The 25,798-nt window shown below is 39.9% G+C and overlaps 1 protein-coding gene across 1 annotated transcript in view; it reads left to right on the plus strand.

Annotated features, from left to right (window-relative positions):
* NDUFAF7 (NADH:ubiquinone oxidoreductase complex assembly factor 7) overlaps positions 1–25,798 on the plus strand; it is an 89,996-nt gene that overhangs the window by 40,877 nt on the left and 23,321 nt on the right. Inside the window, exons 6-8 of the mRNA XM_053711019.1 lie at positions 4,918–4,976; positions 17,513–17,626; positions 19,033–19,176. Coding sequence (XP_053566994.1) covers positions 4,918–4,976; positions 17,513–17,626; positions 19,033–19,176 — 317 coding nt within the window. The remainder of the gene's footprint in view (positions 1–4,917; positions 4,977–17,512; positions 17,627–19,032; positions 19,177–25,798) is intronic.

The following is a 25,798-nucleotide window of genomic DNA, read 5'->3' on the forward strand; positions in this document are numbered from 1 at the left end:
TGACTCTAAACTCCGGTATCCCAAGCAAATGATGGACGAGGGTTTCAGGTTCAGAGTCTCCTCTCCTCACCTATAATGACTCTTATGATCCAATTTTTAATAGTGATTTTTTTAGACTCTGATCACTTATTTTTATCAAATTGATATATAATATGTTAATCCTCATATATATTTGTTTTGATATTTATCTCCCACAACAAAATGGTGCAATGTGGACTGTGGTTATGCCTAGTTTTACATTCTAGCACAAAGAGAGTGCACTAGAAACCATTTATGAGTAAGTATACGTAATAACTACTCATTGCATTTTATTCACACTTTAGTTATTTAAATCACATTTATATTCAACAAGTCACTTTTATCTTTAATTATATTTCACTTTATTTAAACCATAATTACAAGATACGGACTTCCAGGGTTTTGCCATCACCCCACATAATAATATTCACAGTAAATAGCAAAACATTAGACTTAATTAGCCAAATGGCTGTTCTTTTTTTGGAATACTAAATTTGTTGCGGTTATTCGTAACAATACGTTTATGCCAGTGTGATACTTTGTATATATTTTTTCATGTAGTCTTATGTAAACCACCCCTCGCTTTGTTTATACAAAGCCATAGTAGAGGAGGGCATTGGTATGTGCTTATCCGGTAATATTCTTTTCACGCTACTCACCTGTGTGATGTCACAGGAGGAGGCGTTCCCCTAACATAGTTTGTTTAGGGATTGGAGGAAAGAACTTCAAATAGGTAGCGGTTTGTTTGTACTATACAGTCTGAGGAAACGCGTCACTGTTTTTAATTGTTTTAAACATTAAATTTGTTTTTAAAACAACCGCTACCACTCTGGTTCTTGGAAGTTCGAGATATCCACATCATCCTATTACTTAAATTGGCATAACCGCTGCAAGTTAGTAGGAGCAGCTGCCGGGTACAGGGCTTCCTATCAAGGCGGTGAGGAGACTCTGAACCTGAACCCTCGTCCATCATTTGCTGGGGATACCGGAGTTTAGAGTCAGCCGAGCGGCTCAGAAGTCTCGGTCCGCTACAATTGCACTATAGTGTGCTCCCTTAAATGTGAGTGTGCATTTTATTATACATCGCGTTGATCCCACATTCCCTGTTGATACTGTACTTAAAGGCGCCTCTGTATCTTTTCCAGGAATCTACATACTCCAGATGAATCTTCCAGAGAGCAGCCAGAGACTTTGTGCATCTTCCTACAGAGACTTGTATTTGTATATTGTGACTACTTGTGTCTTTTTACCCCTTATAGCATTTTATTGCTTATATTTCATATATTAGGGTTGATACATCACGATTGTGTTGTATTATCAAGTGTTGTTCTTACCTATTTTTGCAGAGCCCCCCCACCAGTATTAGAGTGATAGGTTCATCATTTCTTTACATAAGTCATATATGTGCAGCCACCAATCAGTAGCTCCTGAGCTTACCTAGGTATCCATTTCAACAAAGGATAGCAAGGGAACAAAACAAATTAGATGATAGAAGTAAATTGGAAAGTTGTTTAAAATCACAAGCTCTATCTGAATCATAAAAACAATTGGGTTTATGTCCCTTTCAGCAGGCAAAATAAATATCTGTATAGTAAAAATACAACATTGCTATGTACCCTCATCAAACATATTAGAAGGGGAACTAAATATTGAGTTTAAATAGCCTATTTTACTTTTTTTTAAAGGACATGATTCAAACATGTTTAAATTCACTTCTATTATAACATGTACTTTGTTCTTTTGGTATCCTTTGTTTAAAATCATATGCAAGTATCCTCAGCAGCAAAGCATTACTGGGAACTAGCTGTTGATTGGTGGCCACACACATACTGTATGTCTCTTGTCTTAGCAAAATAGTATGGATCAATTTGACTGATAAACTAAACATAGCATAGCAGCAACTTAATATATTAAAATATAGATAAGAGGTTAAAGGGACATGAAACTCAAAAGTTTTCTTTCATGATTCAGACAGAGCATACAATTTTAATGAACTTTCCAATTTACTTCTATTATCTAATTTGCTTAATTATCTTGTTATCCTTTGTTTGAGAAGCAGCAGTGCACTACTGGGAGCTAGCTAAATGCACTGGTGAACCAATAACTTGAGGTATATATGTGCAGTCATCACTCAACAGCTCGTGAGTCTACCCTTTCAACAAAGGAAATCAAGTGAACAAAACAAATGAGATAATAGAAGTAAACTCGAAAGTTGTTTAAAATCGTATGATCTATCTGAATCATGAAAGAAGAAAAAAAGGGGTTTTATGTCCCTTTAAGTAAAAATGAATTAAGTTCAATTTCATATTAACAGGAAATTATTAATTAATTATTTTTTTGTTTACTCATTGGGCTTAAAGTAAACTTTCTTGTCTGTTTTATTAAGCAGTCTAATTTTTCCAAAAGTAAAACACTGCAATTTACTGCTGCTTTGGAGCTGACTTTTACCCCTGCAAAGGGATTAAACACATTGGGCCAGATTACGAGTAGAGTGCAAAGGTTTGTGCGCAAGCAAAAAGAGGTTTATCGCGGGCGTTTGCGCTTGTCGGGTTTACTGCTGGTATTACAAGTTGAAAGTAAACTCGATCGCTTGAGCCCAAAGGTGATTTACGCTAGAATTATTACGTCGTACTCAGAGCTCTGGTTAACTGTTTCAGGAAACAAAAAGGTTGCACAAAACACATCAAAAATACGTTACAAAGTACAGTTACGCTCATAATAACATTATCTAATAAAAATGATTCTAAAAAAATATTGCTCAAAGAAGTTATAAGGGCTCAAACATATGAGTTCTTATGTGTTAGAAAAAAAAAGACACACAAAGGGTTTTAACATAGAGATACATACATATACATGTCTAAATACGTGTTTGTATGTATGTATATATATATATATGTGTGTGTGTGTATATAATGTACCAAAAAAAACAACACAACATATATATGTAAAAATATTTATTTAGGAATAAATTTAACATATTCTGCTACGTGAAGAACATTGGAATGTGAAATATTCATATTTTCATGTCTGGTTAGCGCACATGAGAATATGCAATCAGGTTTGCGCGCGAGTAGGGTGTTAGGTTTTGTTTCACTTTTTTTGTGCCATTGACGTCTATGGGGGGGGGGGGAATAAGTGAACACGCACGCGATATTGTAAGTTTGGAAACTCATTATATGAGCACAGCCCGATGAGCTCAGTTAACGCTTGAGCAGCAGCTTTAATTAGCGCTCCACTTGTAAGATCTTACTGAGCATGTGCACAAGCTCACAGGCTATACATATATTAGTCTGTGATTGGCTGATGTTCTTCACATGACATGGGGCCAGATAATGGGTGAAAAAAAATCTATTGCTATTGCATTGTCTTTTTATTATGTACGTGTTAATACTGTAATTTACTCCTATTATCTAATTTGCGTCATTTTTTTGTATTCTTTGTTGAATAAGCAGCAATGCTCTACTGGTTGCTAGTTGAAAACATTGTAAAAGCCAATGATAAGCATTATATCTGAGCAGCCTCCAATCAGAAGCTAGCTACCAGTAGTGCATTGCTGCTATTAAGCCTACGTGGGTATGCTTTTCGACAAAAGATACAAAAAGAACGGAGCAAATTAAAAATTAGGAGAGAATTGAAAGTTGTTTAAAATTGGATGCTCTGTCCAAATCATTATTTCTGACTGTACTGTCCCTTTTAACAAAGATAATAAGTTTGTTTTTAAAGGGATACTAAATCCAATTTTTTTGTTTCATGATTCAAATAGAGCATACAATTTTAAGCAACATTCTAATTTACTCCTATAATCCAATTTTTCTTTATACTCTTGCTATCTTTATTTGAAAAAGCCAGAATGTAAGTTTAAGAGCCGGCCCATTTTTGGTTCAGCACTTGAATAGCACTTGCTGATTGGTGGCTATATGTAGCCACCAGTCAGCAAGTGCTACCTTGGTGCTGAACCAATAATGGGCCGGCTCCTAACCTTACTTTTCTGCTTAAAATTGTATGCTCTATATCTGAAGCATGAAAGAAAGAAAAAAATGGGTTTAGTATCCCTTTAAGAGTAATTTGCAATGTTAGGAGCAGAAAGGTAGTATTTGCAGCTATGTCAAAAAGTACCATTGGCTTCCTGATATTGTAAGGTTATTTATGTATGTTTTTATTCAATTGAATCTGAGTATCAAACTCTGAGATTATGTTTAGGTTTTATACTGTGTAAATGCCGACTAAAGTAAATAATTTGTATAAGCAAATTTGAGGATGCAATTGCAAATAAAAGTAATTTAAGACACTTTTTAAATAACTAATTTCCACTACTATATTAAATGTCATTTTACTTATCATAACTAAAACAATTGGCACTTGCAACTGTAATTCTACAAACCTGGGACTTCAGTGTACACCTAGGGTTGCCACCTCGGCCATGTTTTCCTGGACACTTATAAGTTACACATGTTACAGGATAAGCAGGGAGGAACATCTATTGAGCCTCTGGACATCACATGAATAGGGCTGATGAACAGCACAATACATGTTCCTCCCTGCTTACCCTGCAGCATGTGACTCATAAGTGTCCAGGAAAACATGGCTGAGGTGACAACCCTATGTACACCACTGGTTATCAGACCTGTCCTCAAGCAACAGGCCAGATTTTCAGGATTACCTTGATTGAGAGCAGGTAAAATAACCATGGTTACTAATCAGCTGATTATTTCACCTGTGAACCAGTTCAGATATCCTCAAAATGTGGCCTGTTAGGGAGGCCGAGGACAGGTTTAAAACCAGTGGTTTACACTAAACCACTGTTATGTTTGTTCATAGGGCGGGCTGCAAGCATCTCCATTGAAAGTGATGTATTGTTACTTTACATATATATAATTTTTTTATTTTTTTTTTAACTAGGTTACACCTTTTACATAGCACATGAATTTTTTGATGCTTTGCCTATACATAAATTGCAGGTATGTTAAATTCAGAAAACAAACTGTGTGGACGATGTGTATATAAGATCTTGTTTTAATCATTGACCAGCTTTGATTTAAGAATCTTTTATAACCCCCAGTAAATACTGTTTCGGGATATCAGTAGATACTTAGCTCCAGTACTTTTGAAGAACACATTTAACATGTTCTATATAAATATACAGGATTGGAAATTTCCAAAAGTCCTAGTCTATGAAGAAAAATCTGTGTATGAGTGAGAAATTAGGTGTTTTACTATAATTAAAGGGATATGAAACCCCAAAATGTTCTTTTGTGATTCAGACAGAACATATGATTTAAACAAAGTTTAAAATCTACTTCTCTTATCTAATTTGCCTTGTTCCCATGATATTCTGTGCTGAAGAGATACATAGGTAGGCAACTGGAGCAGTATATAGCAGGAAATTGTGCTGCCATTTAGTGCTCTTGCAAATGGATAACATTCTTGCAAAACTGCTGCTTTATAGTGCTCCAGAAATGGACAGACTGCTAAGCCCTGCTTTTAAACAAAAGATACAAAAAGAATGAAGAAAAATTGATAATAGGAATAAATTAGAAAATTGTGTAAAATTGCATGCTCTATCTGAATAATTAAAGAAAAATTGTGGGTTTCATATCCCTTTAAACCAGTGATGTATTTAGATTTTGTGCTGCCCTAAGCGCTCAAAGTTCTGCTGCCCCCACCACCATCCCCAGGTTTAAGGCCTTTTTTGCCAATACAGTTTTTTTGGTCAGGGTGTATCGTGACTTCTTCTTTTTTAATGGCATTTGTAAAGTAAATGTTCACCAGTGCTTGCAAAACACTTGCATACACTCGGGTGCATTGAATTAGCACATATGTACACAGTATACTTGTGAGCAGTAACGCCAGACAAGGCTTCAACCCTTCAAGCCATTCACACACCTTTCACATCTGCTTCCACACACATTCATTCATTCATTTATAAAAGAATGCCAAGTTTCTGTATACTTAGTGTAGTCCTTTGTATCATACATGAGAGCTGAGTGAATTAAGTTGTTTTTATTTTCTGCCAGCCATGGTAATATGTCAGTACATGTGACTACACACAGGACAATGACAGGTTTGGCCCTTGACGTTATAGAGTCCTATCACCATACACAACAAGGGGACACAATAGAGAGTAAATTCTAGAAGAGCACATTTCTCAGGCAAGATCTGATTTAGTTCTAGCCTGTACCAACTTAATTATTGATTCTCAAAAACAAGACAGGTACCTTTCTTGAAATTTTACCTGCGCCACTGCATGCTGAAGCTGAGCTGTTCCCAACGTTTGTTCCTCTGGTGATGGATAGTGTGACATAGCTGCACTGTGTGATACACAGCCATGGGCAGCACTGCAGCAAAAAAAAGGCTACCCATCACCCACCATGCCTGTAGCCAGTGTGTAGCTTCCAGACAAGTGCTCCGCACAGCCACAGGTAGGAACTGCAGCTGCAGTTCCGCCCTTGAGGGAGGGAGCGGACTGGAGGCTGTCGTAAATAGCGCTGGCTGAGTGGAGAGATTTATTGTCCACTGCAGACTCTAAACAAGTGCTCTGTTGTTGCACTCAGGGTAGGAACTGCATGGAGGGAGCAGAGGTAGGAGTATTCAATACATGTAGGGCTCAGGGATGGCCTGGACACTAATAAAGTGCCACTTGATGTGAGTGCCAGTGCCTATCTATCATCAACTGTCCCCGAACCTATGGTTGCTCAATGCAAATATAGTCATTTGTTGCTCCCCACAGAGCCTGCAGAAAGTGCCCCCCCCAAAAAAAAAAAAATTGCCGCCCTGAGCACATGCAATGTTTGCCTAGGCCTTAATATACTGCTGAATTGAATTGCTATTATAGTAAACAAACTTATATGCTTTCATTCTTTAGAGCATTTAATTTTATACCTGTTGACCTTGCAAATCTATGTGTTTAACCCCTGCAACCCATGGGTTAAACACATAGGCAAAGTACATTACATGAGCTGCAAACTACTGCTGGTTTTTAACTTTAATTTACCTATGTCAGCCAAGACAGATTTTCACTATGATGGCCTTTTAAAATTAATAAGACCTATATGTTTCCCCCTGATTAGTAAACTGTATTGATATTTCCTTCCATAAGGCAGGGAGAGTCCACAACTTTATTACTATTGGGAAATACAACACCTGGCCACCAGGAGGAGGCAAAGACACCCCAGCCAAAGGCTTAAATATTCCTCCCACTTCCCCTATCCTCCTGTCATTCTTTGCCTTTCGTCACTATAGGAAATATTTCTCACAGATCAGAGACATTGCAAGCTAATTACTGCTTGTCTTGCCCTCCAGGCCTCCTTGAGACCCTCAGTGGCCCAGTGTATGGAGGTGATCAGACTCATGGTGTCCTGTATGGACATCATTCCCTTTGCCAGATTCCATCTCAGACCCTTACAACTATGCATGCTGAGACAATGGAACGGCAACCATTCAGATCTGTCTCAACAGATTGTGCTGGACAACCTGTTGAGAGACTTGTTCTCTTGGTGGCTCTGTCCACATCATCTGTCCCAAGGCACGTGCTTCTTGAGTCCGTCCTGGGAGATTGTGACTACGGACACAAGCCTTTCCGGCTGGGGAGCCGTTTGGGGTGCCAAGAAGGCTCAAGGGCTGTGGACTCAGGAGGAGTCCTCCCTTCCAATCAATATATTGGAACTCCGGGCAATCTTCAATGCCTTGAAAGCTTGGCCTGTTCTGGGTTTGTCCCAGTTTATCAGATACCAATCAGACAATATAACCTCGGTTGCCTACATCAACCTTCAGGGGGGGAACGAGAAGTCCCTTGGCGATGAGAGAAGTATCTCAGATACTAGAGTGGTTGGAGACTCACAGTTGTATGCTGTCAGCGATCCACATTCCGGGTGTGGACAACTGGAAAGCGGACTTCCTCAGCAGGCAATCCTTTCACCCAGGGGAATGGTCTCTCAACCCCGAGGTGTTTGCAGTGATATGCAGCAGGTGGGGGACCCGGCGATAGATCTCATGGCATCCCGCCTCAATACCAAGCTACCCAGGCACGGGTCGAGGTCGAGGGTTCCTCAGGCAGAACTGATAGATGCCCTATCAGTACCATGGAGGTTCAGACTCATATGTTTTCCTCCATTACCGCTTCTCCCTCGTCTGGTGGCTCGCATCAAGCAGGAGTGAGCATCAGTGATTGATTGCTTCATTGTGGCCGCGAAGGACATGGTTTGTGGATCTAGTGGGGATGTCCTCAGTGGAGGTTACCTTGTCACAGAGATCTGCTGACACAGGGTCCCTTTGTTCATCAAAATCTAGATTCTCTGAGGCTGACTGCGTGGAGATTGAACGCTTAGTCTTAGCCAAGAGAGAGTTTTCTGAGAGTGTTATCAACACTCTGGTTCAAGCTCGTAAGCCAGTTACTCATCGTATCTACCATAAAGTGTGGAGGACTTGTACTGGTGTGAAGAGCGTGGCTTTTCCTGGCATAAGGTTAAGGTTGCCATAATTTTATCTTTTCTCCAGGATGGACTGGAGAAGGGTTTATCTGCTAGTTCCCTGAAGGGACAGATATCGGCCCTGTCGGTGTTACTGCACAAGAGATTGGCTGAGCTTCCGGATGTACAGTCCTTTGTTAAGGCTCTTACTAGGATCAGACCTGTGTTTAGATCTGGGGCTCCACCTTGGATTCTCAATCTTGTTCTTAGTGTTTGCAGCAGGCTCCATTTGAGCCTATGCATACTGTTGATATTAAATTGTTATCTTGGAAGGTTCTTTTTTTGTTGGCTATGCCTCTGCTCGCAGAGTTTCTGAGATTTCTGCTTTGCAATGTGACCCCCCTTATCTTGTTTTCCATGCTGATAAGGAGGTTTTACGCACTATACTAGGGTTCCTCCATAAGGTGGTGTCGGATCGTAACATTAATCAAGAAATTGTTGTTCCTTCTTTGTGCCCTAATCCTTCTTCTGCGAAGGAACGCTTGCTTCACAATCTAGATGTGGTTCGTGCCTTGAAGTTCTATCTTCAGGCTACTAAGGAATTCAGACAATCTTCCTCTTTGTTTGTCATCTATACAGGGAAGCCTAAGGGGCAGAAGGCTACTACGACTTCCCTATCTTTCTGGTTGAGGAGTGTCATCCGCTTAGCTTATGAGACAGCGGGGTGACAGCCTCCTGAGAGGATAATGGCTCATTCCACTAGAGCAGTGGCTTCATCCTGGGCTTTAAAGAACAAAGCCTCTATGGATCAGATTTGTAAGGTGGCTACCTGGTCCTCCTTACACACTAAATCTAAATTTTACAAGTTTGATGTGTTTGCTTCAGCTGAATCAGCTTTCGGGAGAATAGTTTTGCAAAAAAACACAAACAAGTTTTCTCCTGTTAAGTGTAGTCAGTCCACGGGTCATCATTACTTATGGGATATTAACTCCTCCCCAACAGGAAGTGCAAGAGGATCACCCAAGCAGAGCTGCTATATAGCTCCTCCCCTCTACGTCACACCCAGTCATTCTCTTGCACCCAACTAATAGATAGGATGTGTGAGAGGACTGTGGTGATTATACTTAGTTTTTATATCTTCAATCAAAAGTTTGTTATTTTAAACAGCACCGGAGTGTGTTGTTTCTTCTCAGGCAGAATTTGAAGAAGAATCTACCTGAGTTTTGTATGATCTTAGCGGACGTAACTAAGATCCAATTGCTGTTCTCGGCCATTCTGAGGAGTGAGGTAAACTTCAGATCAGGGGACAGCGGTAGGTTTGCCACCTTAGCCATGTTTTCCTGGACACTTATGAGTTACACATGCTGCAGGGTGTGCAGGGAGGAACGTGTATTGTGTATCTGGACAGCACTATTCATATTCCTCCCTGCCCACCCTGCAGCATGTGTAACTTATAAGTGTTCTGTATTTTAAGGGACGGGTGGCAACCCTAGACAGCGGGCAGGTTCACCTGCAAAGAGGTATGTTGCAGTATATTATTTTCTAAGCAATGGAATTGACTGAGAAAATACTGCCAATACCGATATAATGTAAGTTCAGCCTTAAATGCAGTAGTAGCAACTGGTATCAGGCTGATATGTATGTATGTTTACACTTCAGTATTCTGGGGAATGGCACTTCACTGGGACAATACTGTATGCATATAATTTTAGCCTAACTTGCAGTGTGAACGACTAGCAGCGGGCTTTTTAATGACATTTCATTTAATTAGATTTTAAACGTTTGCTGGCATGTTAAATCGTTTAATTATCTGAGGTACTTGGTGAAAAATTGTTTTGGGCGTTATTTTCCACATGGCTGTCGTTTATTTTAAATTAAAATCAGTTTCACTGAGCTTCCCTCACTGTTGTGTGTGAGTGGGAGGGGCCTATTTTGGCGCTTTTGCTACGCATCAGAAATTCAGTCACAAGTCTGTCTTCTCTCCCTGCATGATCCAGAACGTCTCTACAGAGCTCAGGGGTCTTCAAAAATTATTTTGAGGGAGGTAATCACTCACAGCAGACCTGTGAGATTGTGCTTTGACTGTGATAAAAACGCTTATATTTTAAATGTTATACGTTTTTTCTGATATTGAGGGTTAGTCATCCATTGCTAATGAGTGCAATCCTTTGCTAATTTTATGCTTTTACCGGGAAAAATGTGGTTTTTATAACTAATCCGGTTCATTGTTATTCAACTGTCATAGTTTTTTCTGTGCTTCTTAAAGGCACAGTACGTTTTACATATTACTTGTAAATTTAGTTGTAAAGTATTTCCAAGCTTGCTAGTCTAATTGCTAGTTTGTTAAACATGTCTGACTCAGAGGAATATCTCTGTGCTATATGTGTAAAAGCCAAGGTGGAGCCCAATAGAAACTTATGTACTAATTGCATTGATGCTACTTTAAATAAAAATCAATCTGTACATGTTGAACATCATTCACCAGACAACGAGGGGGAAGTTATGCCGACTAACTTGCCTCACGTGTCAGTACCTGCATCTCCCGCTCGGGAGGTGCGTGATAGTGTAACGCCAAGTACATCAGGGCGGCCATTACAAATCACTCTACAGGACATGGCTAATGTTATGACTGAAGTTTTGTCTAAATTGCCAGAATTTAGGGGTAAGCGAGATCACTCTGGGGTGAGAACAGAGTGCGCTGATAATACTAGGGCCATGTCAGATACTGCGTCACAATTTGCAGAACATGAGGACGGAGAGCTTCATTCTGCGGGTGACGGATCTGATCCAAATAGGCTGGATTCAGACATTTCAAATTTTAAGTTTAAACTAGAAAACCTCCGTGTACTGCTAGGGGAGGTATTAGCGGCTCTGAATGATTGTAACACGGTTGCAATCCCAGAGAAAATGTGTAGGTTGGATAAATATTTTGCGGTACCGACGAGTACTGATGTTTTTCCTATACCTAAGAGACTTACTGAAATTGTTACTAAGGAGTGGGATAGACCCGGTGTGCCTTTCTCACCCCCTCCTATATTCAGAAAAATGTTCCCAATAGACGCCACTACACGAGACTTATGGCAAACGGTCCCTAAGGTGGAGGGAGCAGTTTCTACTTTAGCTAAGCGTACCACTATCCCGGTGGAGGATAGCTGTGCTTTTTCAGATCCAATGGATAAAAAGTTAGAGGGTTACCTTAAGAAAATGTTTGTTCAACAAGGTTTTATATTGCAACCCCTTGCATGTATTGCGCCTGTCACGGCTGCGGCCGCATTTTGGTTCGAGTCTCTGGAAGAGACCCTTGACTCAGCGCCAATAGATGAGATTTCACACAAGCTTAAAACCCTTAAGCTAGCTAATTCATTTATTTCTGATGCCGTAGTACATTTAACTAAACTTACGGCTAAGAATTCCGGATTCGCCATTCAGGCACGCAGAGCACTGTGGCTAAAATCCTGGTCAGCTGATGTTACTTCTAAATCTAAATTACTTAACATACCTTTCAAGGGGCAGACTTTATTCGGGCCCGGTTTGAAAGAAATTATCGCTGATATTACAGGAGGTAAAGGCCATGCCCTGCCTCAAGACAGAGCCAAACCTAGGGCTAGACAGTCTAATTTTCGTGCCTTTCGTAACTTCAAGGCAGGAGCAGCATCAACTTCCTCTGCTCCAAAACAGGAAGGAGCTGTTGCTCGCTACAGACAAGGCTGGAAACCTAACCAGACCTGGAACAAGGGCAAGCAGGCCAGAAAACCTGCTGCTGCCCCTAAGACAGCATGAATTGAGGGCCCCCGATCCGGGAACGGATCTAGTGGGGGGCAGATTTTCTCTCTTCGCCCAGGCTTGGGCAAGAGATGTCCAGGATCCCTGGGCGTTAGAGATCATATCTCAGGGATATCTTCTGGACTTCAAAGCCTCTCCCCCAAAAGGGAGATTTCATCTTTCAAGGTTGTCAACAAACCAGATAAAGAAAGAGGCGTTTCTACGCTGTGTACAAGACCTTTTACTAATGGGAGTGATCCATCCGGTTCCGCGGTCGGAACACGGACAAGGGTTTTACTCAAATCTATTCGTGGTTCCCAAGAAAGAGGGAACCTTCAGACCAATCTTGGATTTAAAGATCCTAAACAAATTCCTAAGAGTTCCATCGTTCAAAATGGAAACTATTCGGACAATCTTACCCATGATCCAAAGAGGTCAGTACATGACCACAGTGGATTTAAAGGATGCTTACCTTCACATACCGATTCACAAAGAACATTACCGGTATCTAAGGTTTGCCTTCCTAGACAGGCATTACCAGTTTGTAGCTCTTCCATTCGGGTTGGCTACGGCTCCAAGAATTTTCACAAAGGTTCTGGGCTCTCTTCTGGCGGTACTAAGACCGCGAGGAATTTCGGTGGCTCCATACCTAGACGACATTCTGATACAAGCGTCAAGCTTTCAAACTGCCAAGTCTCATACAGAGTTAGTACTGGCATTTCTAAGGTCGCATGGGTGGAAGGTGAACGAAGAGAAGAGTTCTCTCTTACCACTCACAAGAGTTCCCTTCTTGGGGACTCTTATAGATTCTGTAGAAATGAAGATTTACCTGACAGAAGACAGGTTAACAAAGCTTCAAAATGCTTGCCGTGTCCTTCATTCCATTCAACACCCGTCAGTGGCTCAATGCATGGAGGTAATTGGCTTAATGGTAGCGGCAATGGACATAGTACCCTTTGCACGCCTGCATCTCAGACCGCTGCAATTGTGCATGCTAAGTCAGTGGAATGGGGATTACTCAGATTTGTCCCCTACTCTGAATCTGGATCAAGAGACCAGAAATTCTCTTCTATGGTGGCTTTCTCGGCCACATCTGTCCAGGGGGATGCCCTTCAGCAGGCCAGACTGGACAATTGTAACAACAGACGCCAGCCTACTAGGTTGGGGCGCTGTCTGGAATTCCCTGAAGGCTCAGGGATCATGGACTCAGGAGGAGAGTCTCCTTCCAATAAACATTCTGGAATTGAGAGCAGTTCTCAATGCCCTTCTGGCTTGGCCTCAGTTAACAACTCGGAGGTTCATCAGGTTTCAGTCGGACAACATCACGACTGTAGCTTACATCAACCATCAAGGAGGGACAAGGAGTTCCCTAGCGATTATGGAAGTATCAAAGATAATTCGCTGGGCAGAGTCTCACTCTTGCCACCTGTCAGCGATCCACATTCCAGGAGTGGAGAACTGGGAGGCGGATTTCCTAAGTCGTCAGACTTTTCATCCGGGGGAGTGGGAACTTCATCCGGAGGTCTTTGCCCAAATACTTCGACGTTGGGGCAAACCAGATATGGATCTCATGGCGTCTCGCCAGAACGCCAAGCTTCCTTGCTACGGGTCCAGGTCCAGGGACCCGGGAGCGGTCCTGGTAGATGCTTTGACAGCACCTTGGACCTTCGGGATGGCTTATGTGTTTCCACCCTTCCCGAAGCTTCCTCGTTTGATTGCCAGGATCAAACAGGAGAAAGCATAGGTGATTCTAATAGCGCCTGCGTGGCCACGCAGGACCTGGTATGCAGATCTAGTGGACATGTCATCCTGTCCACCTTGGTCTCTGCCTCTGAGACAGGACCTTCTAATTCAGGGTCCTTTCAAGCATCAAAATCTAATTTCTCTGAAGCTGACTACATGGAAATTGAACGCTTGATTTTATCAAAGCGTGGATTTTCGGAGTCAGTAATCGATACTTTAATACAGGCTAGGAAACCTGTTACCAGGAAGATTTACCATAAGATTTGGCGTAAATACTTACACTGGTGTGAATCCAAGAGTTACTCATGGAGTAAGGTTAGGATTCCTAGGATATTGTCTTTTCTACAAGAGGGTTTAGAAAAGGGTTTATCTGCAAGTTCTTTAAAGGGACAGATCTCAGCTCTGTCCATCCTTTTACACAAACGTCTGTCAGAAGTTCCAGACGTTCAGGCTTTTTGTCAGGCTTTGGCTAGGATTAAGCCTGTGTTTAAAACTGTAGCTCCACCGTGGAGCTTAAACTTAGTTCTTAACGTTTTACAGGGTGTTCCGTTTGAACCCCTTCATTCCATTGATATCAAGTTGTTATCTTGGAAAGTTCTGTTTTTAATGGCTATTTCCTCGGCTCGTAGAGTCTCTGAGTTATCAGCTTTACATTGTGATTCTCCTTATCTGATTTTTCATTCAGATAAGGTAGTTCTGCGTACTAAACCTGGGTTCTTACCTAAGGTAGTTACTAACAAGAATATCAATCAAGAGATTGTTGTTCCATCATTGTGCCCTAACCCTTCTTCAAAGAAGGAACGACTTCTACACAATCTGGACGTAGTCCGTGCCCTGAAATTTTATTTACAGGCAACTAAAGATTTTCGCCAAACTTCTTCCCTGTTTGTCGTTTATTCTGAACAGAGGAGAGGTCAAAAAGCTTCTGCTACCTCTCTCTCTTTCTGGCTTCGTAGCATAATACGTTTAGCCTATGAGACTGCTGGACAGCAGCCTCCTGAAAGAATTACAGCTCATTCTACTAGAGCTGTGGCTTCCACTTGGGCCTTTAAGAATGAGGCCTCTGTTGAACAGATTTGCAAGGCTGCAACTTGGTCTTCTCTTCATACTTTTTCCAAATTTTCCAAATTTGACACTTTTGCTTCTTCGGAGGCTGTTTTTGGGAGAAAGGTTCTTCAGGCAGTGGTTCCTTCCGTATAAAGATCCTGCCTGTCCCTCCCGTCATCAGTGTACTTTAGCTTTGGTATTGGTATCCCATAAGTAATGATGACCCGTGGACTGACTACACTTAACAGGAGAAAACATAATTTATGCTTACCTGATAAATTCCTTTCTCCTGTAGTGTAGTCAGTCCACGGCCCGCCCTGTTTTTTATGGCAGGTCTAAATTTTAAATTATACTCCAGTCACCACTGCACCCTATAGTTTCTCCTTTCTCGTTTGGTTCTCGGTCGAATGACTGGGTGTGACGTAGAGGGGAGGAGCTATATAGCAGCTCTGCTTGGGTGATCCTCTTGCACTTCCTGTTGGGGAGGAGTTAATATCCCATAAGTAATGATGACCCGTGGACTGACTACACTACAGGAGAAAGGAATTTATCAGGTAAGCATAAATTATGTTTTTGTGGTGCCCTCAGAATAGCAGAATAGGGCCTGCCTCTTTTTTTTGTTCCCTCCCGTTATTTCTTCAGTGTCCTCTGGAGCTTGGGTATAGTTTTCCCAACAGTAAGGAATGAAGTTGTGGACTCTCCCTGCCTTATGGAAGGAAAACATAATTTATGCTTACCAGATAAATTCCTTTCCTTCCTGGTAGGGAGAGTCCACGACCCCACCCGTAATTTTTTTGTTGTTGCTGTGCGGCTCCTTTTTTATATTATTTCTTCTGGCACCTTTATACCCCAATGTTTCTACTACTTTTCCTTGTTCCCTCGGCAGAATGACTAGGGGATAGGGGAAGTGGGAGGGATATTTAAGCCTTTGGATGGGGTGTCTTTGCCTCCTCCTGGTGGCCAGGTGTTGTATTTCCCAACAGCAAGGAATGAAGTTGTGGACTCTCCATACCAGGAAGGAAAGGAATTTATCATAAATTATGTTTTTTCCACCTCTGTGTGTAAAATATATAAATGTAATACTTTTTTCCTATCTTTAACATTGAGTAAACTAGTAATTTTTTCCTTCTGGACTAGTTCCTTTTCTCCCCTGGCTAGTAAACTATAGTGAAAATTTTCAACCCCTGTGTGTGTATATCTGTCTATTTTTCTTTTATTTAATTTTTTTTTTAAAAGACAAATTGGTGACAATTATAGATATTACTCTGCAAAAATGTTTTCTATATTTAAAGGGACAGTAAACCTACAAAATAATGTTATATAATTCTGCACTATGTGCAGAATTATATAACATTAGCTTAGCGCCAACTTTATCCATTAAAGTACATCAGAGATATTTTATTTTATTACAAAGTTCAATTTTCCAGAACGCCCACTCAGTAGAGCCAGGAGCGGCTTTCTGGAAAATTGAACTTTATAATAAACTTTGATGGATAAAGTTGGTGCTAAGCTAATGTTATATAATTCTGCACATAGTGCAGAATTATATAACATTATTTTGTAGGTTTACTGTCCCTTTAAAGTGAAGGTAAACTTTGATGAATGAAAGCCCGTTTTTTAAAAATACTATTAAAAACGGGCACTTTCATTCATCAAAGTTTACAAAGCAGCCGTTTTGATTAAAAACGTACCTCTCTTCTTTGCACAGCCAGAGCAGCTTCCCCCACCCGGAGATCCTCTCTTCACACTTCATCAATGACTAATCCGGCTTCCTCCAATCACAGCATGGCCTCAGACAATGACTACCCTGGGGGGAAAGCCGTGATTGGAGGAAGCTGGATTAGTCATTGATGACGTGTGAAGAGAGGAAATCCAAGTGGGGGAAGCTGCTCTGGCTGTGCAAAGAAGAGAGGTACGTTTTTAATCAAAACGGCTGCTTTGTAAACTTTGATGAATGAAAGTGCCCCTGTTTTTAATAGTATTTTATAAAAATGGGCTTTCATTCATCAACCTTCACTTTAACTAAGTATCATAAAGTTGCATTAAGTTGTGAGAATATATTTTAATATAGAAATATCTACTTTACTATGTTACATATATTAGGTTACTGGTTAAAGGGATGTGAAACCTATTTCCTTTTGTGATTCAGATAGAACATAACATTTCAAAAAAGTTTCCAATTCACTTTTATTATCAAATTTGCTTTGTTCACATGATATTCTGTGTTGAAGAGATACCTAGGTAGGCACCGGGAGCGCTACATAGCAGGAAATAGTGCTTCCCTCTAGTGTTTTTGCAAATGGATAACATTCCTGCAAAACTGTTGCCATATAGTGCTCCTAAACATAAGTCCCTGCTTTTCAACAAAAGATACAAAACGAAAAATTGAGAAAAATTTGATAATAGAAGTAAATTAGAAAGTTGTTTAAAATCACATGCTCTACCTGAATCATGAAAGAAAAAAATTGGGTTTCATATCCTTTTAATATAATCAAATATTCTGCAATTAATGGTTTATTTTCTTATTATGTTTACAGAAAACACAAGATGGGTGGAGGGAAATATTAATTGATATTGATCCAGAAATTCCTGATAAGCTGCGATTTGTTATTGGTACCACTTCTCCATTACTTGCAAACACTTTTGTTCAGGTACCGTGTTTATATTGAAAGTGCTGATGTTCATTCTTTTTACAATATATTTTTACAGTTTTGTTGCTAATCAATTTTAAACTCGCTAAACAAAACAAAGAAAATTACAGTTACATAGTACATTGCTGTGTGTATATACAGTGTGTGTGTGTGTATATATATATATATATATATATATATATATTTATTTTTTTTATTTACATGTAAATCAATTTGTCAGAATGTGACGTTACAAAAGCTTTTCTGCTTTCTAATAAGAGCTAACATATTTTTATGTATACATAGTATTCATCAGTAATTAACTGCATTGTCAAAACACTTTTAAATTGATTTCTTTTATCAAATCTACTTTGTTTTCTTAATATCTTTTGTTGAAAAGCAAGTAACTTGCCATAGAAGTGTGCACATGTTATTGCTTTTTTATATGCAGGACAAAGAGACTTTCTACTCAAAACTAATTCTATGTTAAAGCTATATTAAATGTTTAATGTGAAATAAATATGAAGTGCATGACTGAGTCCTGAGACTCCACTGCCCATTGGCTGATAAGAAATTTAGCACTGTAATTATTTTAGATAGTACAGACAATTTCTAAGTATCTTGTCACTTTAAGTGTACTGCAGATTGCCCGACCCAGCTTCATATACTACACAGTGATTGCTTAAAGCAGTGCACAAGCACTTTTAAAAGTAATCCTAATCCACATTTAAAATTAATCCTAATTGTCAACAGAGATAAGATACAGTGCATTGGGACAAGACAAAAGAAGTAAACCTTTAAATGTTTTTTAAAGGGACATGATACCTAAATGTTGAAGCACTTGAAAGTGATACAGCATAGCTGTAAACAGATTATTAGAATTGTCCCCTGAACATCTTTATGTAAAAATGGAAGCTATTTTACCTCACAATTTCCTCAATAACCACTTCCCATTGTAAATGGACTTTAATCAGCCAATCAGGATGCTTGTCCTGTGACTTGCAAGGAAGTGTGCATCTGTCACGTGCACCCTATAGTCCTATTATTTCCCTACTTAGTTTAAGGAAGTTTTCTATGAAATCTTACAAGATTTCAGTGAAATCTCATGAGATCACAGTGAAGCAAAGTGTGACTTTAGCACTTGATGAAGCTGATTGGCTGTTCTTGTTTTTTTTTTTTTCTTCAACATTCATCTGACGGTTCTGCATATCTATTCACACAGCACATACTAATGTGAGCTGAATATATTTTAAGGTAAAATATCTTCCTTTTTTACACAGATGTTCAGGTGATATTTCCATATCAGCTTTTTACAGTTATACTGCATCACTTTCAAGTGATTTAGCATATTGGTATTATGTCCCTTTTAAGGGTGATTTGTCTGTTTAGTTACTGTAAACATCCCCTTTAAATTTTGTCTTTTCAAGGAAGATGAAAAGAGAGATCACGTTGAAGTGTGCCCGAGTGCAGCAGTGATTATCCAGATGCTGGCAAATCGAATCAAGAATGATGGCGGAGCCGCTCTAATAGCAGATTATGGACACAATGGCGAGAAAATGGACACTTTCAGGGTATGTTATCGGTGTTAATTTAAAAAAAAAAAAAAATAATTGTTTTACAGCAAAACAGTATACGTTTTATACTTGTTTTAAAATGATTTTGCCATCTTTGTGACGTATAATATTTTAAATTCATGTTAAAGGAGCATTGGCAGGTTACTTTGTTTGGCCATATGCAAACACGATTGATAAGTGACCATACCAGATTTTTTGCATGTTTTCAAAACTGGGCTGTATTTTCTAAGAAATTTTATAAATAGATTATTATTGTGAGCCGGGCTTGGCAATTCCAAACATATACTACAATAATATTATAATCCCTTTATTTACCATTCCCCAGTTTTGCATAACCAACACAGTTATATTAATATACTTGTTACCTCTGTGATTTCTTTGTATCTTAGTCTCTGCAGACTGCCCCCTTATTTCAGTTCTTTTGACAGACTTGCATTTTAGCCAATCAGTGCTGACTCCTAGGTAACTCCACGTGCATGAGCACATTGTTATCTATATGGCACACATGAACTACCGCTGTCTAGTTGTGAAGAACTGTCAAAATGCACTGAGATAAGAGGCGGCCTTCAAGGGCTTAGAAATTAGCATGTGAGCCTACCTAGGTTTAGCTTTCAACAAAGAATACCAAAAGAACAAAGCAAATTTGATGATAAAAGTAAATTGGAAAGTTGTTTAAAATGACATGCCCTATCGGAATCATGAACGTTTAATTAATTTGGATGTGGCTGTCCCTTTAAAGTAGCATTAGTATTGGTTTTACTGGGGTTAGAAATAAACTACTGGAAATATGGATCTGATGTGCTTCATTCACTAGATAAGTTCTATCAACAGCTAACATTTTACTATGCTGAAATAATAGCTGAATCTGCAGAGCTTGGGAGCATTGCATACCAAGCCATGTAACCTAGGCAGACTATAGCGATCAAGAGGGAAAATCACTACTTCAAGAATTTTCTACAGTTTATGAGCAACATTCCTACAGCACTTACACAGGGGTATACCCTGGCACCAGTGCATTGTGCACTAGAGACTCAGATAGCACTTTGGGCCACCACCATATGTAGGAGAACAGCAGTTTGTCTGGTGACTGTGCTTTGTGCAGTGGGGTAGAGTGTAGCAATTTTAAACTTGACACCCTGCTTGAGATGGAATAGTGTAAAATGATCGACTTTAAAGGACCATTCAATACTATAAATATATAATTAACAAAAACATAATAAAAAGACAATGCAATTACACTTAGTCCGAATTTCAAATTAGTAGTAGTATTTTTTTTAATTTCAGGCAAATTTCAGTTACTTCCACTTGCACCTCCCTCTGTATCATGTGACAGCCATCAGCCAATCACAAACTTGTATAGATATATTCTAATGAACAGTTTTACATGCTCAGTAGGAGCTGGTGCCTTATAAATTGCAAAAGATTGTGTACATTTTGATAATAGAAGTGAATTAGAAAGTTGTTTACAATTGCGTTCTCTATCTGAATCATAAAAGTTTCATTTTAACTTTACTGTTCCTTTAAGAATTATATTGTGGTAACAAATTTGTTTTGTTCTCGCTCAGGAAAGTAGTGCAAAACAAGTTTCTAATAAAGTACAGCTGAAAATTTGATCAAACATGAACCTATTAAATGGATAAGAAAGGCAAAATTAAACTTGCATGATTCAGATAGAACATGTAATTTTAAGACACTTTTAAATTCACTTCTATTTTTAAATGTGCTTCGTTCTCTTGGTATCATTTGTTGAAAAATAATATGCACATATCCTACACTAGTGGGAGATAGCTGCTGATTGGTGCCTGCACACATTTGTCTCTTGTGATTGGCTAACTAGATGTGTTCAGCTAGCTGCCAGTAGTGCAATGTTGTTCCTTGAGCAAAGGATAACAAGAGAATATAGCAACATTTGATAATAGAAGTAAATTGGAAAGTTGTTAATTGTATGTTCTATCCAAATAATTTATGAAAAATATGGCTTTTCCTGTCTCTTTAACCCGGAGATAGTTCAAAATCACCTCCTAATAAATTACATTAATTTTAGTGATTTATCTATGTACTTCTAATAGTATATAACTAAATCAGTAATTTTCTGATATACCAGGAAAAATAATCTGAAAAGTTTTTATTCTTAAAATTAAACCTTTATGTAGAAAACCATGATTTAACTTCAGTCTTACTGATAACAATTCAAATTTGTGATTTAAATCAAATCCCCTTGCCAATTATATGACATTTTAGTCAACAGATGTAAATATATTTAAAGGGATGTGAAATAGATAATTTACTCTTATTATCTAAATGTAGCCACCAATCAGCAAGCGGTACCCAAGGTGCTGAATCAAAAATGGGCCGGCTGCTAAGCTTATATTCCTGCGTTTTCAAATAAAGATACTAAAAAAAATAAGAAAAATTGATAATAGGAGTAAGCTAGAAAGTTGCTTAAAATTGCATGCTCTAAATCTGAATCATGAAAGAAAAAATTTGGGTTTAATAGCCCTTTTTAACTCCTTAGTGACCAGACCATTTTTCAATTTTCTTACCCTTAAGGATCAGGGCTATTTTTACATTTTTTTCGGTGTTTGTGTTTAGCTGTAATTTTCCTCTTACTCATTTACTGTACCCACACATATTATATACCCTTTTTCTCGCCAGTAAATAGACTTTCTAAAGATACCATTATTTTCATGATGATATATAATTTACTATAAAAAAATATAAAATATGATGAAAAAAAACACACTTTCTCTTGTTAAGTGTATCCAGTCCACGGATCATCCATTACTTGTGGGATATTCTCCTTCCCAACAGGAAGTTGCAAGAGGATCACCCACAGCAGAGCTGCTATATAGCTCCTCCCCTCACTGCCATATCCAGTCATTCTCTTGCAACTCTCAACTAAGATGGAGGTCGTAAGAGGACTGTGGTGTTTTATACTTAGTTTATTTCTTCAATCAAAAGTTTATTTTTAAATGGTACCGGAGTGTACTGTTTATCTCAGGCAGTATTTAGAAGAAGAATCTGCCTGCGTTTTCTATGATCTTAGCAGAAGTAACTAAGATCCTTTGCTGTTCTCACATATTCTGAGGAGAGAGGTAACTTCAGAGGGGGAATAGCGTGCAGGTTTTCCTGCAATAAGGTATGTGCAGTTAAAATATTTTTCTAGGGATGGAATTTGCTAGAAAATGCTGCTGATACCGAAGTAATGTAAGTAAAGCCTTAAATGCAGTGATAGCGACTGGTATCAGGCTTATTAATAGAGATACATACTCTTATAAAAGTGTATTTTAAAACGTTTGCTGGCATGTTTAATCGTTTTTTACATATGTTTGGTGATAAAACTTATTGGGGCCTAGTTTTTTTCCACATGGCTGGCTTGAATTTTGCCTAGAAACAGTTCCCTGAGGCTTCCCACTGTTGTAATATGAGTGGGAGGGGCCTATTTTGGCGTTTTTTTGCACAGCAAAAATTACAGACACAGACATCCAGCTTCTTCCTGCATGATCCAGGACTTCTCTGAAGGGCTCAAAAGGCTTCAAAAGTCGTATTGAGGGAGGTAAAAAGCCACAGTAGAGCTGTGGCAGTTGTTCTGACTGTTTAAAAAACGTTTTTGGTATTAAGGGGTTAATCATCCATTTGCAAGTGGGTGCAATGCTCTGCTAACTTATTACATACACTGTAAAAATTTCGTTAGTGTAACTGCATTTTTTCACTGTTATTTCAAAATTTGGGAAAATTTGTGTTTCTTAAAGACTCAGTAACGTTTTTTATATTGCTTGTAAACTTGTTTTAAAGTGTTTTCCAAGCTTGCTAGTCTCATTGCTAGTCTGTTTAAACATGTCTGACACAGAGGAACCTACTTGTTCATTATGTTTGAAAGCCATGGTGGAGCCCCATAGGAGAATGTGTACTAAATGTATTGATTTCACCTTAAACAGTAAAGATCAGTCTTTATCTATAAAAGAATTATCACCAGAGGGTTCTATCGAGGGGGAAGTTATGCCGACTAACTCTCCCCACGTGTCAGACCCTTCGCCTCCCGCTCAGGGGACGCACGCTAATATGGCGCCAATTACATCAGGGACGCCCATAGCGATTACCTTGCAGGACATGGCTGCAATCATGAATAATACCCTGTCAGAGGTATTATCTAGATTGCCTGAATTAAGAGGCAAGCGCGATAGCTCTGGGGTTAGGAGAGATACAGAGCGTGCAAATGCTGTTAGAGCCATGTCTGATACTGCGTCACAGTATGCAGAACATGAGGACGGAGAGCTTCAGTCTGTGGGTGACATCTCTGACTCGGGGAAACCTGATTCAGAGATTTCTAATTTTAAATTTAAGCTTGAGAACCTCCGTGTATTGCTTGGGGAGGTATTAGCTGCTCTGAATGACTGTAACACAGTTGCAATTCCAGAGAAATTGTGTAGGCTGGATAGATACTATGCGGTGCCGGTGTGTACTGACGTTTTTCCTATACCTAAAAGGCTTACAGAAATTATTAGCAAGGAGTGGGATAGACCCGGTGTGCCCTTTTCCCCACCTCCTATATTTAGAAAAATGTTTCCAATAGACGCCACTACACGGGACTTATGGCAGACGGTCCCTAAGGTGGAGGGAGCAGTTTCTACTTTAGCAAAGCGTACCACTATCCCGGTTGAGGACAGTTGTGCTTTTTCAGATCCAATGGATAAAAAATTGGAGGGTTACCTTAAGAAAATGTTTATTCAACAAGGTTTTATTTTACAGCCCCTTGCATGCATTGCGCCTGTCACTGCTGCGGCGGCATTCTGGTTTGAGGCCCTGGAAGAGGCCATCCAGACAGCTCCATTGAATGAAATTATTGACAAGCTTACAACGCTTAAGCTAGCTAACTCATTTGTTTCTGATGCCATTGTTCATTTGACTAAACTAACGGCTAAGAATTCCGGATTCGCCATCCAGGCGCGTAGGGCGCTATGGCTTAAATCCTGGTCAGCTGACGTGACTTCAAAGTCTAAATTACTCAACATTCCTTTCAAGGGGCAGACCTTATTCGGGCCTGGCTTGAAGGAAATTATTGCTGACATTACTGGAGGCAAGGGTCATACCCTTCCTCAGGAAAGGGCCAAATCAAAGGCCAAACAGTCTAATTTTCGTGCCTTTCGAAATTTCAAGGCAGGAGCAGCATCAACTTCCTCCGCTTCAAAACAAGAGGGAACTGTTGCTCATTCCAGACAGGCCTGGAAACCTAACCAGTCCTGGAACAAGGGCAAGCAGGCCAGGAAGCCTGCTGCTGCCCCCAAGACAGCATGAAGGAACGGCCCCCTATCTGGAAACGGATCTAGTGGGGGGCAGACTTTCTCTTTTCGCCCAGGCGTGGGCAAGAGATGTTCAGGATCCCTGGGCGTTGGAGATCATATCTCAGGGATATCTTCTGGACTTCAAAGCTTCTCCTCCACAAGGGAGATTTCATCTTTCAAGGTTATCATCAAACCAGATAAAGAAAGAGGCATTCCTAAGCTGTGTGCAAGACCTCCTAGTAATGGGAGTGATCCATCCAGTTCCGCGGACGGAACAAGGACAGGGATTTTATTCAAATCTGTTTGTGGTTCCCAAGAAAGAGGGAACCTTCAGACCATCACCTTGAGTTCCATCATTCAAAATGGAAACTATTCGGACCATCCTACCCATGATCCAAGAGGGTCAGTACATGACCACAGTGGACTTAAAGGATGCCTACCTTCACATACCGATTCACAAAGATCATCATCGGTTCCTAAGGTTTGCCTTTCTAGACAGGCATTACCAATTTGTAGCTCTTCCCTTCGGGTTGGCCACTGCCCCGAGAATTTTTACAAAGGTTCTGGGCTCACTTCTGGCGGTTCTAAGACCGCGAGGCATAGCGGTGGCTCCGTATCTAGACGACATTCTGATACAAGCGTCAAGCTTTCAAATTGCCAAGTCTCATACAGAGATAGTTCTGGCATTTCTGAGGTCGCATGGGTGGAAAGTGAACGTGGAAAAGAGTTCTCTATCACCACTCACAAGAGTCTCCTTCCTAGGGACTCTTATAGATTCTGTAGAGATGAAAATTTACCTGACGGAGTCCAGGTTATCAAAACTTCTAAATGCTTGCCGTGTCCTTCATTCCATTCCACGCCCGTCAGTGGCTCAGTGCATGGAAGTAATCGGCTTAATGGTAGCGGCAATGGACATAGTGCCATTTGCGCGCCTGCATCTCAGACCGCTGCAATTATGCATGCTAAGTCAGTGGAATGGGGATTACTCAGATTTGTCCCCTCTACTAAATCTGGATCAAGGGTCCATCTGTCCAAGGGTATGACCTTTCACAGGCCAGATTGGACGATTGTAACAACAGATGCCAGCCTTCTAGGTTGGGGCGCAGTCTGGAACTCCCTGAAGGCTCAGGGATCGTGGACTCAGGAGGAGAAACTCCTCCCAATAAATATTCTGGAGTTAAGAGCAATATTCAATGCTCTTCTAGCTTGGCCTCAGTTAGCAACACTGAGGTTCATCAGATTTCAGTCGGACAACATCACGACTGTGGCTTACATCAACCATCAAGGGGGAACCAGGAGTTCCCTAGCGATGTTAGAAGTCTCAAAGATAATTCGCT

The sequence above is a fragment of the Bombina bombina genome, chromosome 4, assembly GCF_027579735.1.
Source record: "Bombina bombina isolate aBomBom1 chromosome 4, aBomBom1.pri, whole genome shotgun sequence".
Lineage (NCBI taxonomy): Eukaryota > Metazoa > Chordata > Amphibia > Anura > Bombinatoridae > Bombina > Bombina bombina.